At 40.1% G+C, this 20,622-nt stretch overlaps 1 protein-coding gene and 1 long non-coding RNA gene across 2 annotated transcripts in view; one reads left to right on the top strand and one right to left on the bottom strand.

The window, feature by feature from the left end:
* The window catches only part of LOC140690373 (uncharacterized), a 153,609-nt gene that overhangs the window by 4,337 nt on the left and 128,650 nt on the right, over nt 1–20,622 (top strand). The window lies entirely within an intron of this gene.
* The window catches only part of LOC140690343 (uncharacterized), a 69,093-nt gene that overhangs the window by 2,439 nt on the left and 46,032 nt on the right, over nt 1–20,622 (bottom strand). The window contains exon 7 of the mRNA XM_072952051.1: nt 19,166–19,289. Coding sequence (XP_072808152.1) covers nt 19,166–19,289 — 124 coding nt within the window. The remainder of the gene's footprint in view (nt 1–19,165; nt 19,290–20,622) is intronic.

Raw genomic sequence — 20,622 nt, forward strand, 5'->3', positions numbered from 1 at the left:
TCCGCGTTCCCTGCGCGGCCACGCCGCCTCACCCAGTACGCAGCTCTACAAGTGCCTTCTCTAGGACAGGGATGCAGACTCCGCACAACCCAGGGCTTGTCTCACTTGAACAATGATCACCTTCTTCAGTGTTCATCTTCTTCTTTGCTGACCCTCAGAAAAATGTTTTCTCATGATGAATAAATATCTTTTTCCTTATAACTTCCCATCATTGATAATGAGCTCCCCCGAAAGAGAGAAGACCTAATTGTCAGTCTCCTTATCTGTAAAGTGAGATTAACAAGGAAATATGTGAGGTTTTATGAGAAATAATATTCATGTGAGGCTGAGGGACAATTCCATCATACAATAAGCACTCAATATGTGCTTAATTAATATTAATAAGAATATATTGCATTCCAGCAACCTTCAATCAATTTTTAATGACTTTGTCCAACAGACTACTGACAAACTGTTGGACGAACCACTTTGAGCAGATCAGCACAAGCGTACTGGGATAGGTAAGTGCTGACTCCAGTTGCAGCTGCAGCCACCCAGCACTACGGGGTGGGGGCAGTTTGCTCAAGCTCTTACATGTTGCTTGAGCATTTAGTTGTCGTTATTGATTAAAGACAGGTGGGGGTTCTTTAGTCAAAGCACCTGAAACATAAATCTTCAAAGATTGATGCAAATTAGGTTTCAAGAACAACACTCTCACTAGAAATTATTTGAAAATCATAGTCTTAGCTACTCCGCACATCAAAAGGGCATGTTCTTAATGTATCTAACTAAATACACCGGAAGGGTTGTTTAAAAGAAATTACGATGAAGCCATCCTGAATAAGCTCCAGTATCATCTGCACAAAGCCCCACCCAAGGGTCTCATTTCACATTTCCACATAGGTGTTCAGGTAGCTTAACTTGGGTCTTGGTTTCTTATAACACGGGGCGGGGAATAGTTGTGGATAGATTTAAGTAGCAAATATATAACTAGGGTAATTGCTGTTAAGGAATTCTAGAAATAAGAAGATTGATATATAGTCCCACCCATAAGAAACTCAGCATTTCCAATTACAGCAGCATTAAAAATAAAATGAGGGATACATTTAACAAAAGTTTACAAGATTTGTACATTGAACTTTTTGAAGTATCACCAAAATAAATTTTAAAAGATCTACATATATGGAAGACATCCCATTTCCATGGAATGATAGACAGTATTATTAAAAATATTAAGACTCCTCAAAATGATCTACATATACAGTGGAATCCCTATCAAAATTCCAGCTGACTTCTTTGCAAAAATTGAAAAACTGTTCCCAAAATTAATATGGACGTGCAAGGGGCCCAGGATAGGCAAAACAACCTTGCAAAAGAAGAGTAAAGTTGGAGGACTCACTTTAAAAGGTACTAAAATGCTATAGTAATAAGTCAGTATGATGCTGGCATAAGTTTGGATAAATAAATCTATGAGACACAATAAAAACCCACGGGGAAAAACTTACATTTACAGACAGTTTTCCACTAGGGGGCCAAAAACACCCCATTGAAAGAATAGTCTATTCAACAAATTGTGCAGGGACAGCTGGGTATCTGCAGGCAAAAGAATCAATCTGGAATCTGAACACCCATATTTTATATAACAAATAAAAATTAAAACAAAGTAGATCACAGACAGAAATGTAAAAATTAAACCTATAAACTTTCTAAAAGAAGACACAGTATAAATCCTTGTGGTCCTAGGATAGGCTTTGGTTTCCTGGATACAATACCAAGAGCACAAGTGATAGAAGAAAAAAGCAGATAAACTGGACTTCATCAAAATTAAAACCCTTTTCTTACAAAAGACATCATCAAGAAAGTCAAATGACAGGGGAAATGGGTATCTCAAGTCAGAGAGTGCGTGCTTAGCAAGAAAAATAAAATAAATCAGTACATCTAACTACCTCCCCTGTAAAGAAATTGTTTTAATGTTTAAAAAAAATAAAGTGAAAGACAATGTGCAGAATAGAAGAACAATTTTGCAAAACATTTATCTAATAAGAGAGTAGCATCCAGGATATATAACGAATTCTTACAACTGAACAATACAATAAAACAGACCCAATTTTTAAATTTACCACAAATTTAGATACATATACAAATGGCCAATAAGCATATGAAAAGATGCTCAACATCACTAGACAAATCAAAATCAAAATGAGATCTCATTTTACACCCACTAGGATGGTTATTACCAAATCATGGACAATAACAAATGTCATTCAGGAGGCAGAGAAACCTCATATGCGGCCAGGGGAAAGGGACAATTGTGCAACTTCTTTGGAGAAGTCTGGTATTTCCTCAAAAGCTTAGAGTTATATGGCTCAGCAATTCCACTCCTATATGTAGAGTCATCCCTCAATACACTTGGGTGGTTGGTTTCAGGAACCCCACACCCTGGATACCATAATCCAAGGATGTTCGAGTCCCTTTACAATCAGCCATCTGGATCCATGTAGTGGAAACTACAGATATGGAGGGCCAACTGTACAGCCAACAGAATGAAAACATATTCTCATAAAAATTTCACATCAATATTCATAGCAGTATCATTCAGAGTAGCCAAAAGTTACTAACAATATCCATCCATCAATGAACGGATAAACACATTTACCAAGAATAGGCCCACAAACTTTTGGTCATTGAAACTTTGACAAAGGAGGTGAGAACATACAATGGAGTAAAGACAGCCTCTTCAGCAAATGGTGCAGGGAAAACTGCACAGCTGCATGTAAATCAATGAAGTTAGACTACTCCCTCACAGCATACACAAAAATGAATTCAAAATGTGTTAAAGAATTAAACATGTAGACAAGACACTATAAACCTCTTAGAAGCAACCATAGGCAAAACATGTGACATACATCTCAGCAATGTTTTCCTAGAGCAGTCTACTCAAGCAATAGAAAAACAACCAAAAATATACAAGAGGGCTCTAATTAAACTTACAAACATTTGCACAGCTATGGAAACAGTAAGCAAAACAAAAAGACAACCAACCTATGGAATGGGAGAAAATATTTGCAATAAATGAAACTGCTAGGGGCTTAATTCCCAGAATATGTAAACAGCTTTTACACTTAATAAGAAAGAAAAACAAACAATTCAATTCAAAAATTGGCAGAAGTCCTAAAGAAACATTTCTCCAATGAAGACGCACAAATGGCCAGTAGGCACATGAAAAAATGTTCAATATCATTATCAGAGAAATGCAAATCAAAACTGCAATCAAATATCACCTCTCACCAGTCAGAATAGCCATCATTCAGAAGTTCATAGACAATAAATACTGGAGAGGCTGCGGAGAATTGGGAACCCTCCTACACTGTGGTGGGAATGCAGTTTGGTGGAGCCATTGTGGAAAAATTATAGAGGTTCATCAAAGACAAAACCTTGACCTCCCAGATGACCCAGCAATCCCACTCCTGGGCATATATCCAGAAGGAACCCTAATTAAAAAGACACCTACACCCCAATGTTCACAGCAGCACTATTTACAATAGCAAGACATGGAAACAACCGAAATGTCCACTGACAGATGGCTGGATAAAGAGGTTGTAGCATATTTGTCCAATAGACTACTATTCAGCCATAAAATAATAATAAAATAATGACATTGGCAGCAACATCAATGGACCTGGAGAATGTCATTCTAAGTGAAGTAAGCCAGAAAGAGAAAGGAAAATACCACATGAGATTGCTGACATGTGGAATCAAAAAAAAAAAAAAAAGAAAGAAACAAAAAGATAAATTTCTCTACAGAACAGAAACAGACAGAGTCACAGGAACCAAACTGTGGTTACCAGAGGGGGGAGGGTGTGGGAAGGAATAAATTGGGAGTTCAAGATTTGCAGTTACTGAGTATGTAAAGAATAAACAGCAACTTTATACTGTATAGCACAGGAGAATATATTTAATATCTTATAGTAACTTATGTTTAAAAACAGTATGAAAATGAATGCCGGTATGTTCCTTTTTAACTGAAGTCTTGTGCTGTAGACAAGAAACTGACACAAAATTATAAACTGACTAGACTTCAATGAAAATATTTTTAAATAGACTAAAACCAAAAAAAATGGAAAAGGATATTATCAAACAAAAAGAATAAAGTACTGATTCAGGCTACAATATGGATGAACCTTGAAATTTTATGCTAAAATAAGCCAGACACAGAAAGCCAAATAGTGCCCTTTAAGGTGAACTGTATCTAAGCGTTTATTGTACTACTCCTGTAAATTTTCCAGAGGTTTGAAATCTATCAATATCAAAATAAAATGTATTATGCATTAAAAACTTAAAACGCTTCCTCACAGGAGGGCTTTGATTATTAAATGCAGAAACGCATATAAAGCTCTTGGAAAAACAATTTGCACGTCCACACACAGTCACTGCTGTCACTGCCACTCAGAGGGTGGTGCCAGCGCTGATGAGAGCTGCCTCCACTCGCTCCCCTGCAGAAAGGAGTGAAGGCCTGAGCTCTGACAGGCAGGGTGAGCGTGAACCTGAGTCATACACAGCCACGTTCCAGACTCTGCGTTACCCAACTTTCTTATACAAACTGCAACATGTAATGTAAACACGCTAGAGGGATGTATCTTACAACACAGGGAATACAGACAATGTTTTACAGTAACTATAAATGGAGCATCTATTGTACACCTGAAACTAATATCATATTTTAAATCAGCTATATCTCTATAAAAAATTAAAAAATATTTTTAAAATGTTATCACTTTAATATTCAAATCGGTTTTTAAGTAAATACTAAACAGCTTAGAATATATAAAAGCATTTAATTGTGCTGTTTGTTTGCATATTTACATTCAGCCTCTTGCTAAAAGAGAATTTAAACAATTTTTTTAAACACAGCTTAACAACCATAACAACAAAAAGGCAAAACGGAGAGTGAAGAGAAAATGGAGATTCAATACTTAAATGAAACCAGGGGGAGATAAACTCATAAAAATGGATTCCATGAAGTCAGGGCAAGTGTTAAAGGCCGACTACAAATTCAGCTGTAAGATTCTTGGCAGCTAAAGCAAAAAGAATATGATGAAGGGGCGGGTGGTAGAGCATGTGCTTAGCGTGCACGGGGTCCTGGGTTCAAGCCCCAGGGCCTCCACTAACAGATAAATACATCTAATTACCTTCACACCAAAAGAACCCCAAAGAAAAGAAAAAGAGAAATTTCTTTCACAGAAAACCCTGATATTAAATTTGGGTTAAATACTTAAAAACAGATAAAAAGAAAAATAAAAAAGATAAGTGACACTGTGAAGGAAAACCCCAGCTGGGCTAACAAGCTAAGTCACAAATCTAAGTGTGATAATGTCGGTTTACTGATCTAAGTTTTGCTGAGCTACTTGGTAAACCTGAAGTTTAGTGTCAGTTTAATGGGCTAATAAGCTAACACGTAAATCCAAGGACAACAATTGTCAGTAACGGGATCTGTTCCAAATTGATAAGCTTCAGTGTACTGATTCCTTGCTTTTTGTTGTTTGAGCCTTATTGGCTAATAGCCCCATACTTGTAATTAACCCTATAAAACCTCATGTGCACGTCTTGGAGGTGCTCAGAGCTTTGGAAAAGAAGCCCCTCTGAGCGTGTCAGCATAATAAATCTCAGTACTACAACCCTGTGAGTTATACTTGTTTCTTGGCTTGCCTGTTGTTTCTATAACAACACAAGCGATAATGCCCGTGAGATAAATCTGCGGAGGTTGCTGTCAGGTCCCCATGTCTCACGTAGGAAAATCTGAAACATTTTTCTCACCATTCAGGGTCATCATAAGCCCACCTCACACCTCCCGCAGTTAAATGCAAGAGCACAGGTAGGGCCAGACCTTTGCTGTCTCTGTGTCATCACAGTGAGACAGGATGGAAGGGGGAAGAGCACAGCCATTCAAGGAAGGCCACAGCAATTAACATCAAAATGTTAAAGGATTCAACCCCCAATAGGCCTTGAGGCTCAGGATGAAGAGATTTAACTTCTAGCAGATCTTGAGCTTCAGTAAACATCCATTGTATTAGTAACTTGGTCAATAACATGCCCCAGGCAACATGGCAGTCCCAATGCTAGCCACAAAAGGTCAAAGGGTGGGAAATGGCCAACTCCCTGGGAATCCCAGCGCCTTACCCTAAGGCTGGTCCTTCTACTTATTAGCATATGAAACCACCAAGCCCAAGAAAACAAGCAACACAGTGCCACCTCGCGGTCACCACTCTCTCTCCCTCTTTGGGGAAGGCCCTCAATCTGTGGAGTGTGTACCTACTTCTAATATGAGCATCAAACCCCCACACCTCGTGACGTTTCTCTTGCATTTCAATGTATCTCTCTGAATAAATCTACCTTTACTCAACACTGGCTTGCTCTTGAATTCTTTACTGCATGAAGTTAAGGAACAAAATCTGGTGGGGCACATCCCAGGGGCTCAATGAAAGCCTGGGACACAGCCCTTCTCATGCCCAACGTTTTTTATTCTTGTATCAACAGGACTGGGCTGTGAAGGGAGGTCTGAGGCCACAGCTAAGGGACAGAAGCAGCCTCCAGGGCTCCAATTGGTGGGCAGTCTCTCCCCCAGCATGGGTCTTGGGGTCTGCCCGGTTCTCTGTGTTTCTCTGTTGTGCTGACTCCCCAGACATACAGCGTACTCCTAGGCTTGTCCCCACAAAACCCTTCTCTCCAAAATACAAGCACATCATGTCACAATCCTCTTGTTCAACAAGGAAATGTTCAGCCCACTTTTTTTCCTCCCCAATAAAGTACCCAACTGTCCTCGCTCCCATCACACCACTATTTTTTGTGAGAACTCTGCACTCGCCACACCCCATCCTGAACACAGGTGCCTTACTGGCTGTGATTGAGATGTTTCTTTCTCACACAGCCTGCGTCCTTTCACTTTCCCCTTGTTACCTTAAAAAAGCATTTCCTGAGTCACTCACCCCTCTGATTCTGAACTAACAAAGTGCTGAGGTTGCAGTCACTATATGCATACATCCCAGTTTTGGCTAGGTTTCCATCACAAGATCTTCATTAAGGAGCTGCATCAAGAAGTTTAAAGAGGCTATTCTTACATCTGAGTGGAGGAGCCTGCAAAAAGTTGAATGGCTTTGAAGAGAGAGTTAACTAGGGACAAAGAAGTTGCAGGTCCTAGTCAAAAGTGTCATGAGGCAAAATGTTCTCCCAAGGCTCAGTGTGGCTTATGAACACGGAGTCGGCGGGGAGGAGGTGACAGGCAGTGAGTAGGGTGAGTGATACGGGTTACGCTCCCCCAGCTGGGGAAGAAAAGGTTTTTTCCAGTTTTCCAAACAATTTCTTACTACCTTTTTCTATTATTGTCACATACTATTTCCAACGAATTAAGCATATCAATGTCAGTCATTTGGGCCACTTGGGAGAAGCTACACGATGCCATTCACAGGGCTGGGACATGACAGCCACACCAGTCTAGATTGAAAGACCAGTGGGGGTATTTGCAAGGTAATCACGGGCATGCAGCAAACTCCCCAGCTTCAATGACCTCATCTCAATGCTGGGGCCAAGAAAACTACCAAGCAAAGTGCGTGATGATTATGGCCAACATCTGTTTACTAGGTAAGTGCCCGTGAAAGCTGCCGCTTAATGGGGAATGAGTACGATCAACGAGGCCCTGTCTACCTGGCCACACGCGCCCTGCCTTCCTGCCTTGGTGCAGCAGCAGAAATTGTTTAGCTGAGATGAACACCCCCAGAGCAGCCTCGACAGGAAAGCTCCCAGCTCTGCACGGCGAGACGTGTTCCTTTCCTTCTCAGAGCTGATCACAATTTGCTGTCGTCTGTTTTTATGTTTATCCCTTTTGTAACTGTCTCTCCTTCGGAGTTTTTGCTCAAGCAGAACAGGGCCAGATGTGTCTTGCGGCCTGCCGGATATTCTGGGCAGGGAAACAGCCGACTCCATATCTGGCTCTGGTGCTGAACAGAGAGGGCAGAAGGCCCAGGGGGCCATGCTGAACCGAGGCCTCTGCACCCAAAATTATGGTCTGATTTTGGGCAAATTATACAGTCTTTTTACCATGAGATTCCTCATCTGTCCATGAAAATAACTGTCCATGGCACATAGAATTACAAGGATTATAGGAAATCACCAAATTCATAACCTAGCCAAGGGGCTGCAAGTGCATCCTCAACAGACAAATGCTGCCTTTACGGCTCTGACACATGCTAAGCGGGGCGGCCCCACACGGTGAACACTGCTAAGTGCCAGTGGGTTAAGTGCTTCATGTGTGCTATAATACTCTTTAGATCTTACAACAATCCCAGGGTGAAACGAATGTTATGCCCATTTCACAGATTCACCAACAGGTTAAGAGATTTTGAATTCTATTCCAAGGCCCTATGGTGAAGAAATGGCAATTTAAACCGGAATCTGGGCCCAGGCCTTGGCTCCATCTCTCTCCAATCCACCTGACCACTTGCCTTTGAATTCCACCTCTCCAATACACAAGTTTCAGCCGGCCAGCACTTAAATGCAATTTGTGCAGTTTGTCAATGTTGGTTAATTACCATAAACTGTTCTCAGAAACCACTACAGTAAAGAAAGGTGGACTTAAGGAATTCTGCATTGCGTTCTCCTGCAATGTGCAGGATCCCTTTCCTACACCTCCAAATCCAAGTGTATGCTTCCTCCCTGTTTATGTTTGCACACGGCTTATTAAAGCAGAAGGTACCTGCAGTAATTCCATCTCGGTTGCTTTCCAAGGTTGCAGATTATCCATAATCAGTCTGTGAACGAAAATACTACAATGTGAATGAGAATACTGCAACCATGACAGTAAACAAAGAATACTGAAACCAAGTCATTAAAGGCTGCCACCACCCCCCAGCTAGGACAGGCCTGCAGCCCAGCTGCTACAGCAACTCACAATGGTGTCGTCTGAGCAGACTCAGAATAAGAAAGGACAGGCTACTGGCCCGAGATAGCTAGGTGCTTGTCTAAAAAATGAATTCAGTGAGTCCAAATATTTGCTTCCTCTCACACATACAAAAGTACTAAATTCTTGAACTTGAGATACCTGGCTTTCTTTAGATAACAAGCAATCTTTTATTGTTCCAACAACCTGGTCTTTGTTGTAAAGCTCCTATATATCCTAGCTCTGCCTCAACCTCTTGGGAGCAGTCCCTCAGAGAGTTCTGACAGGCTGTCATCCCGGCTCGAGTCCTCCCGCCAAATGAAACATAACTCTTAACTTTTAGGCTGCACATGTATTTCAGTCAACAGTTTTGGACACCATGAAGCACCACAGCAGATTTCTCTCCACCTGAACTCTCCAAGTAACCGGAGCCTTGGTACCAGCAGTGGCCCTTTGTGCCCATCCACCTCCTCGGGGAGTCCAGATGAATTTGGGTGAGTTTCTCTTGGTTCTCGGATCTCACATATTGGTTGATGATCCTAAGTTTATCTGGCGGTGTATCCAGGTACGTGGCCCTCCAGTTGAAAGAACCTGAGGTGAATTACCCACCCAGTGGAGACATATTGGGTGGGGCCTGGTTGAAAGATAACAGGAAATATCCACCTTGAGGATATGTCCAAAGTGGGGCTGGTGGAAACACATGAGGAAAATACTCACCCAGTGGAGACATCCTGAGTGAGTCCAAGTTGAAAGACACTGGGTTCAGGACTGAGTGGTTAGGTAAGAGTCTGGTCTAATATTTTCCTCAATTTGGTTACCTCCATTGAATTTTTCAGGATAAAAGTAAAACTCTTATGAGGAAACTTTCAACTCCAAAATTCGGACCATCCTCCTGGCTGGTAACAGCTTTCTCGGGTGACAGAGAATCTTCCAGGAGTGGTAGACACAAAGACTTCATGACACAGAGTTGTCCCTGTGGGAAATCTTACTAGCAAATTTATTCTGAGAACCCGACCTTACAATGGGGAATAGAACTTTCAAAAAAAAAATAAAGAACAGAAAAGAAAAGAAAAAGAAATGACAGATTGCCAGTCTCCAACTATTACCCCAGCCAGGTTTATGTACATACAAAATTTACAACATTAATTGGGAATAAGAAAAAAAAAACTCACTCTGAAAATAACTAACCAGGCCTGATAAAAACAATTTTGGCATTCTGAACTTATAAAAACAAAATCCCCTTTAGGGGTAACTTGGATTTCTCTTCCTGTGTCCTTGAAATGTAAATGTTTTATCTTTCTCTGGGTGTTTTAAGTGTGTGTATGTATGTATATGTATGTTTAGTTTATTTTTTAAAGGAAACCTTGGACTCCACCATACAAAAGTTTCAAGTATTGTGTACATATGGTGGCCACGCAAATAAATTGGGATTCTAAGCAATTCTTTGATAGTACCAATTTTCAGATATTTTGCCATCTTAAACTTTGTTGCATCAGCCTGGACCACAAAGGCTTTTAGCTTTTGGAGAGTAAACCTTTGAATTTTATTTAGGCAACACCCCGACTCTCATGTGGAAGGGCCTCTTCATCGTATTGGTTTAAAATCACTATATATATATTATATTTGTATATAAATTGACGGCCATATGATGGATTTTTTAATTTGGAAAACTTTTTAATTGGTGAAAGTTTAAAGAGATCTCATTATAAACAGTTGTTTTATGGTTTCTATTAAAATCAAGTTTAAATGTAGAAAAATATATCTAATGGTTAACCTAAGAACTTAGTTAAAAAAATAAAACTGGTTTGAAAAGCTACATTTGTGTTTTTCCTTTCTAATAAATGTTTCTAGATATGCTAATAAAAACTTAGAATTATTAATGTTAATTAGGTTGAATAACTGGAAAAATGATTGTAAAAATGTCGAAAAAAAATTAAGTGGCTTATCCCAAAAGGATAAATATTTTTATATGGTTATTTTGAATCAAATACATAAAATGGACATTTTTGGATTTACATACAGGGTTTTGATACTACACAACGTAAAGTTAAAAAAAAAAGGGCCAAAGAGTTCACCTACTCCCCCCCAAGACTAAAGTTCAAACAAGCCCATTTTACTTACCACAGTTTGAAATATATGTATATATAGACTGAAATACTTGATCAATAATTGGGATAACAGACCAATTAATGAAATTAAAAACTGAGAAGTGCCTAAGCTCTTTGGCTGAAACTTGGGCATCCTAGAGACTTCTATAAAATTATATACAATGCACACACACACAAAAAAAGTTTTCTGGCACTCCTTCTTGAAATAAGAATTATTGATTAAACTTAATAAATATAAAAATTAAAGGTATAAGATTTAATAAAATTGAGATAAAAGTTTGTGAAATTGGTATATTTAAATGGTCTTTATACAAAACTTTTGCTTATGTTGTGGGATACATATGTTTAAGAGGAAAAACACTTCCCCTTCTTGGTATTATAAGGCTAGGCACATATCTGTCCCTCTGAAAATATTAATTGAACAAATTAAAATAAACCAATATAGTTACATAAGCCGTCCAATATAATGTAAAACTAAAAACTAATTTGAGTGGCTAATAAAAAAATACAGGTTTACCCTGGGTTTAACTTATAACACAAGGAAAAGAGATCTTACTAAATGCCTTATGCAAGTTTTGGAAGACATATTTAAGTAAGCCTTAATGTTTTAAAACATGGAATTCTTTGTTTACAGCTCTTCTCACTGATACAAAAATGCCATTTAAGGAGATAAAATACGGCATGGGTGAGAGAGCAGTTCTCTGGGGACCTGGAAGACAGTGTCTTTGTCTTGCACATCAGAAATATAAATACAACAAACAGTGACCTAGGACTGAGTCTAATTAGCTCAACGAAATAATCCTTAAGGCCAAGAAATTTTTGGCATATTAGAACTCAGAACTCTGAAGGGTCCTTCAGCCTTTGTGAAGAAATTTTAACTGTCTGTTTCATAAATAGTAAGCCTTAGTGATTTGAGCAAGCAAATTCAGCTTACTCCAACTATTATTATACCTATCTTATAAGTAAGTTTTAAAGTGAAGCTATGAGATCTCTAGCTTTTTTCTGATTATAAGCCTGTGTACACATTATAGAAGTGAGATATTTCTACTGCTAAAGAAAAAAAATTCAAAGTCATAGAGCTCTGCTTAATTGACGTAAAAATATAAGAGCTTAAACATTAAGTATTTTTAAAATAACAACTGAACAAATTGACTTTCAGCGTCATGTGAAATGGAAAATATTCAATATTAAGATAATATTTGATATTGTTTAGTTTAAGTATGTTCTAATTAATATAGACATCTTTAAAGTCATCAATATTATGTATAATACCTTTACTGTACCTAGGTTTAATGAAAGTCAAATAAGATCCTGTTATATCTGTTGCAGATTTGTCAAAAAAAAAAATAAAAGTAATGTGCTGTGGTAAAATTTTAATTAAATTAAATGCAAATGAGATGAGAGCTTTGGGTAAATATTTAAAATATATTTTTAAAATGTATGTTTAAGATAATCTCTAAGTGTTTGGTATCTTTAAATTCAAGTGGTGTGCTAAATAAAGTTAAATGACAAGATTTTATTAAATAGCTATGCCATTTTCAGATAAAATAACATTGAAATACGAATTACTTAACATTTGACTTCCTCTTACAGTGAAACTAAAGGTATATAGAAATATTAATAAATGGTTGGTGCCACACTGAAATAGTCTCTATTAGTAAGGGAATGATCTCAGTATCCTAGGAAAGTAATATAAATGCATAAAGGAAGATGTAAGAATGGAATAATACTTTGTTAATGAAAAATAGTGACTTTCTCCTGAAGCTGGTTACCTCTGAATGGGAGACAAAATAAGGGACACACTAATATAAGTATAGAAAGCTGTGGAAGGCTTGTGGAAAAGGAACCCTGAGGGAAGAGTTTTGTACATGGTCAGAATTGGCTAAGTTTAGAAACAAATTGGGCAACGTAAATGAATCTTAGAAGTTAGCTGGAACAAGATTAGATTTGGTTTTCTCTCTGTTAAGAGGAAAAAATTTTCTTAAAATATTAATCCACCTTCAGTAACAGATTGTAAAACTTCTTATACCACTTAGCTGATCTGTTCTGCCTTTACATTTGACATATTTTCTTGTTAATGAATTAGTACTACTTTACAGTGATCTATATGTTTATCTGATCAAGTGTTCTGAAATCTTTCACAAAGCTCCCCAAATATAAAATTCTAATTAATTAAATAAAAATTAATTTAATTAATTAAAATTCTTTTAATCTCCAGTTAAGTTTGGGATGCTACAGAAGGCCCCTGAAACATCCCAAAGAGAGATTTCTAACTATAAAGTTTCATTTGGCATTTTAAATAACATGGAATTGTCAAATGAATCATAAAACTTCTAAGGTTATATTGAATGAGAAATATTATTAATATAGGTATTGTAGAAATTACAAGGACTCCCTAAAATTCTGGCATATCTGAAATGTTACCAGTGATAATTATGGGTATAGTGAACAGGTTTCTTTATTGATTATAGTGTAACGGTGTTTAACCATGCTTTTAAATCTTTTGTCATTTATAGACAGTTAATTGTTTTCTTCTGATGGTTTTGCAAAATGCTTTCTCTTCAAGGAGATTTACTGATTTCTAATAAATTTCAAACTACAGCACTGAACTAAACTGGGTAAGAAATTTTAAAGTTCTAATGAAAACTCTCATTAAAAGAATTAGTTACATGGGACTGATTAACCTGCTGAATATGGTTATAATTTTTGATATTGTTTGAAATACTACTGGCTTTTAACCTGTTTCCCAGACGTAAAGAATCTCTTCTCCTTAAGCTAGTTATGGTTCACAGCAATTTGATAAATTATACCTATGTAATCACACTTGGAACACTTATCTTTTCTCTCTATCTGATCCCTCAAGAGACTAAAAACACTTAGGTCCCCAGTGGCTCTATCAAACAAATTAGGGAGATCATCTCCTAACAGATATAGGAGTATAAAGATATTTTAAGGATTTTAAAGAGAAAAGAATTTACCTAAATCTGTAAGGCAGAAACCCATGAAAAGCCTTGACGTGGCTTTCTTGGCCTTAGCAAACCTTAACATTCTACCCTGAGACTCCGTATTAAAACTTCCAACACAGCCAATTTAAAAAAGCCTATATGATCAAATAATCAGACTTAAGTTGTAAAAAATTAATCTTGATTAGGCTATATTTGAGAAAACTGAGGGTAACTTAAGAGAGAAAATAAATTATATTTTAGTGGATATTAAATTCTAGTTTTGTTAATTGAGGTCCATATTTACTAAGACACTTCCCAGATCATTCCTTGCCGTTATGTCACATTACTGTACGGTTTAATTGAATTATGAAAAAGATACTCTAGGTTTGTTTCTGAAGCTCAGAAATCTATCCTTGGGTAAAGTTCCAATGCCCCATGACCTGCAGCCAGGGGTTATACATACTGCAACAGGCATGACTTAAAGAACTGTCTCCAACCTGAATGGAAGGACCCTTTTTCAGGTACTCTTTACCAGACCATACACACCAAAGCTGAAGGAAACGGAGTCTCCGATTCATTTCCTATCTGAAACATCCCCTGCACTGCACTGGCCTATCGAGTGCTGCTCCCCTGAAAACAATGCCCAAATGGAGAAAAAGCTACCAGACCAGGATGAGAAGAAGATGACATCTGAGCTAGACAGCTGACCCAAGACACCGGACCAGGACTGTATACCAATTACTTTGATAATTTCTCCAACCTTTGATTATGAACTACTCCACTTGTTAAGTTTATGATAAATTACCTATGTCTAGTACTTCTGTGTTACCTTGGTGGGTTTCCCTACTCCAAGGCTCTAACTAGATAGCCCTCAGAAACGTTATTCTAAAAAGAATTTATAGTTCTGTTTAGGCCACTGTTGATCTTACAAGGTGGGAGATTTCAACTGGCCAATTAATACCTGCTCTGACCCTGACCATAAATATGAACTTTCTCATAGGATCAAACTCAGAAACACAAGCAAAATTTTAACCCAAAAATACAACTTCTCGACTATTAAATTCTTACTCGTGACTTTATTAACGTTACTAGCTGTATTACTTATATCCTGTCTATTTTATAAAATTGTTGTCTGTTACAATTCCTAATGTGTAACTAGGCCCACAAGATTGATGATGGCTAAACATCTTGAAGAAACAGATAAAATTTATAACCCTGAATAAAATAAATATAATAGTGTGATTCTAGGTATGGGAATGAGCAAAGATGGGTAAACACTTTCTGTATCATAATAGACTAGTAAGACAGGTGATCCAGAGAACTTTTAGTATCAACAGGGCCTGACAAAAAAAACTAACACCTTGAATGGCAACTCAGAAGATTCTTCACCTGAACTAGGAATGAGCCATCCTAGCACCGTGGGACAAAATTGGTCATGAAATTTCTCTCAAAATATTGGTCGAATTTAGGACCAAGTGGGAGCACTGTGAATGAAAATACTACAATGTGCATGAAAATACTGCAACCATGACAGTAAACAAAGAATGCTGAATCCGAGTCATCAGCGGCTGCTGCCAACCCCCAGCGAGTACATGCCTACAGCCCGGCCTCTCAGCCACTCACAGTGGTGCCCTCTGAGCAGACTCAGAGTAAGAAAGGACAGGATACTGGCCCTAGATAGCCAGGGGGTTGCCAAAGGAATGAATTCAATGACCCAAATGTTTGCTTCTCACCATACATAGAAAAGCAGTAAATACTTGAACTTGAGATATCTGGTTTTCTTTAGATAACAAGCAATGTTTTATTGTTCCAATTACCTGGTCTTTGTTGTAAGCTTCTATATATCCTAGCTCCTCCCCTACCTCTTGGGAGCAGTCCCTCAGAGTGATCTGAGAGGCTGTCATCCCGGCTCGAGTCCTCCAGCCAAATAAAACAAAGCCCTTAACATATAGGCTGAACGTTTATTTCAATGACGTTCCAGAATAGACACAACTCATCAATTCTGTAATGGAACACACTGAATCAGGAACCAAAGCGTGTTTTAGTCCGGAAAATCTCCGGGTTCCTATTTCTTCCTGTCATTATACAATCCCTCTAGAACTCATTAATTTGCTGTCTGCTCCTCTGGCAACAAAACTCGTAGAAGACTCAACTCAGCAGAGCGCCCTGCTGGGGAGAACACCCCGCAGAAGCACTGCAGGCTGCCTGCCCTCCTGCACGCTCTGCTGACCCTTGGTGTCCCCCGTGGAGACCAGGCCAACAGAGCTGTTCCTAACAGCTACAAATTCGCACTCGTTAAATAAATCATTTTATTTTATATGATATTTTACGTATATACCCATCTCTGAAAACAGCTTTGCAGAAGCTCAAATCTTCAACATCAATCCCCAAAGGCAAATCCGGTCCCCAAGGGGAAACAAGACTTAAGACGACGCTAAGGCCTCCAAAGTCCTCTCAAGGACCGTCAACCAAACTGCCTGCAGGTCTGCAGCTGCAGGCTGTTACATGTCTGCTTTTAAAGCAACCCCTTCCTGCCCTCGGGTATTACAGTGTCCCTCTACGCCCTCCTGTCTCAGAGTAAAAGCAGCCATTGCAGAACCTTGCAGGGAAGCACTGACAGGAGTCGACAAAGAGGATCAGAGCTAAGCTAATACTTCTGATGACACGACCTTGTCACTGTGTCACTTTACAGATGAAGATATATATAGAGAGAGGTGGGGTGATATTGCTTAAAGTCACACAGCTAATAAGTGGCAAAGTCTATAACTCTGCTCTTCCCTTCGGCGTGACGCCCCAGCAGGGACGCCCACAGGGTTGTCTCATGCCTGCCTGAACAATCCTCTCCTGTCACTCATAACCCACCACAGGGTCTGACCCTAGCCTGCCTTTTCAGCATCTATTCCCTCCAGTCTCTCAGGAACAAGGCCGTTTGGGCCACTGTATGACTTCCGGCTCCCGGAAACATCAGTGCTCATGCTGGTCTTGCCTGTGCATCCGGCCCGCTGCTCAGAGGCTCTTCCACCCCTGCAGGAGTACATTTCCACTCTCCGCAGGGACACCTCCTCAGGGGAGCCCTCTTCTCGCTCTCAGCACGGCAGGGCCACATCCCGAGCTGCCCCATTAGGACAGTGTGCGCCCAGGTCTGTTAATCAGACCAGCAGCATCAGAGCCAGGGATTATGCCCGGGCTACCCTGCAAAACTACTGCCCGCCACACAGTCCCCAGCCAGCAGGTCACCTGGAAGTCACAGCAAGTGCCCCACCCAATCCAGAAGCCTCTTCATTTGCCAGCATCGCTGATGACTGGTTTCCAAACTTTGGTCAGTTTCACACAAAACAGCACCTTCAACTGTGAAGCAGAGGGTTTCGCTTCTGCTCCCCATCCTTACTGGTAATGTCAAGGAAAACAAAGAGGCCTTTTCTCAACACTTTTATAATGACACCCTCACACCCACAATATTCATATGCTCAAGAGCTTTGGATCCACGTGATTTTCTTTCCCTTATGATAAGCGGCTCAAAACACTGCGGGATTCCTTCTATTTAGAGGGTATTTGTACTCAGTTTATCGGCTTTAATCTGTTTTTGTCTCTCTTCAATATCCCTAGCAGTTGCCACCTCTTACTCCCTTCAGCAGCCTCCCTCCCAACATCTACTCTAGGAAATCAGCTGTGATGAGGGGCCCTGGGGCAGTCACAGACGATGCAACTAAGGCAAAGAGAGGGTCCATAATTTGCCCGAGAAGATCAGCTTCAAACCCCAACAATGTGTGTCACGTCCCTGTGTTTAACTCTTATGCTAAGCAAGATAACTTTTTGTAGATTATGGTTATAAACAGATGAGGTATAAAAATACATACAAGGACACACATCTACTCTAAGATGCTCACTAACTCCACTATTTTGTTTCTACTTATTTCCATTAAAAAATATTAAGAACCTCTGCAGTCAGTATAGCAAAATGTTACTGGGCTTTAAATCCAGAATATAGAGGTGTTAAATGTGTCATTACTCATACTTATTTGTATGTTCACAATACAAAATTATTTGAAAGTCCCTCTCACCTCCCCCTACTCACTACTGGCTCTCACCTGAGCTCCCAGACCACACATCTAACAACCTTTCACTTTACCCACAGCTGAACTCATCAGTTTTCCGCAGAACTCCCTCTGCAGCTTTCCCTCCTCAGAGCACAGAAGGACCATCATTTACCTCATTAATCCACCCAGAAACCTGGGCCTTACTCCATCCTGCATTCACAGCCAGCCTTCATCCTTTCCTTTTTACCATCTAAACATGCCTTCAATATGTTCGCTTTTAAACACTGACCGTCCCACAGCTCAAGTGGAAGCCACCAACACTGCCCACCTGGACTCACGAGTCTCCTAAGTGGCCCCACAGCCGCTCTCCCCTACTTGAGACAAATGGGACAGTGCCACTCCCGCGCTTTTTGGACTCTTTTCAGACCCACTCTTCTTAGAAGAAACTCCAAGTTCTTCACCAGGTGAAAGTCTTTGCCATGAAATTGTCACCTCAGGGAGGGCAGGACCCGCCCTCTCCCCTCGGCCCCGCCCTCTGGCAGAGCATCAGCTTGGGAGGACCTGCTGAGCTACACCAGCCTGTATTCCAAACCTGGTCTGAGTTCTTAGCAAACTGCTTCAATTATCCATACAATTCCAAGGTAAATTAGAAAGATTTTAGATGTTGAGCTAGACTATTGATTTTGGGATTTTGCACTAGCAACCTGCAAGGACATGTTCTAAAGATTCTGTCTTCTTAAAACCACACCCAGGTTAAAGGAGTATTTGTGGAATGTCTTCGGAGGAAAAGGGACTGTACTTTTACAGGCTTTATGTTTTATAACATGAACAACCCGGACAGGGTCACAAATGGAACCGCCTCACAAGTGACAGAAGACAGGTGAGAGGCACAAAGCAACAGGTTGCAAAGATGGTAAGAGCAAACATGATTCTCCAACCCCCCCAAAAATTTTTGAAACAACCAAAAATTCTGAATTTTAAAAGTAAAAGAGTATCATATAGAGAAATGAAATAAATAATGCTCTTCATCAGGGTTTCAAGATCTCACTCCAGAGTTTTTAGCAGGCCATACTGAATCCTAGCACAGAAAAATCAAATGGACTTGTAGTGAGAAAGTTCCAGGAAAACTGCAGTAATTCCTCCACTTGTGTAAGGACATACACTCACCTGCTGAAGGTGAATGTAAACCGCATTCTGGATAAATTCGAAAGCTTCCAGGCTCCGCTTCTGAATGCCAAGGACATGGACAGCTTGGAAGCATGCTTCTAACTCAGTCATCGGCATTTTTACACTGCAGGGGAAACGGAGGCACCCAGTCAAGAGCAGAGATGTTCCTGTCGTGTCTCACAGGCCGTGCCTCGGGGATTCAGTGCCCTGCAGCAGCCCGGCCCCAGGCAAGGACCAGCAGCGTTTTCCACCCAAGCAGGAGGGGCACTGTGCTTGAGAAAGCCCATCTCCGATGGGGGCAAGAGGGGCTGGTGGGGTTCAGTGAACCTATAAATGCCCACAGAAATATGCCTGCATTCATTCAAGTGATGCAAACAACTGTAGCAGGCTATTTAACAAAATTTCAATTGTCAGTGGAAATTTTGCCATTCCTTTCCGCTTGTCCCCTGCACTCTGAGACAGGCTTAGGCTCTCTTACACCTGCAGCTCTGTGCAATTGTTGTGAAGTCATTTTACTTTACAGATACCACGGTTCTGCCCAGGGTGATATCCAGCCCAGAGAGGTGGCCCAGGCCAATTTAAAGCTATGTGGCTTGCGTGCGGGGGCAATTACAGGAGCTGGTTCTGGAGCCAGGCCCCTCCCCACCTCTGCTCCCCTCTCTCCCGAGGCCCCGCTGCCAAGCACTCAGGCTCCGTGATCTTATGTCCTACTCTTCTACTCTACTCCAAACCCTTTTCCTTTTCTTTTTTTTCCCTAATTATTCCCAGCTGGAGTGATTTTTCAATCTCAATATCTGAAAAAAATTCCTGCAGCCGAAAAAGAGGTCTCCAGAGGTCAATGCCCATATGCTGGTTCCTGAAGAGAGCCCCTGGCTACGGGGACCCTCACCAACACTCACGGGGCATCAGAGATGTTGCAGGGTCGGCCACCCCCTACAAGAGTTTGCTGTCACCCCAATGCCTGCACAGCATCCCTGCTCACAAAATATAGTTGGTACACTTATCGGTTATTAAGAAGCAAAAATACAAAATTGCTCGTATTTCTTACTAATATTATCTATGAAGCTGGAAACGGAATTGTAATAAAATGTAACAGTTTTTACCCTATGTTAAATCTGTTCCTTTGAGTTTAAACCTGTGCCCTGTTTCCTAGGCTCAGACTTGGTAGCTCTGCACCATTTGAAAAAGAAAGTTGCCTTTAGCCTGAAATCTGCAGGAAAGCCTATTCTCCTGGCCCTGATCTTTAAAAATGTTAGCTCATCTGCACTTCTGTAGAGATGGCAAGTTGCATAATAGACAATAGCCTTTGTTTTTTTGGAGGTTTTACAGGGGTACCATGATTTGATCCACATGGACAGCTGCAAGAACAGCGGATTCAAAGGACAAACAATTCATAAAGCAAGAAGTATGCAACAACCAACCACAACCCCCCCCCCTTTTTAGTATAAAAGGAGACT

This window comes from Vicugna pacos, chromosome 30 (assembly GCF_048564905.1).
Source record: "Vicugna pacos chromosome 30, VicPac4, whole genome shotgun sequence".
Lineage (NCBI taxonomy): Eukaryota > Metazoa > Chordata > Mammalia > Artiodactyla > Camelidae > Vicugna > Vicugna pacos.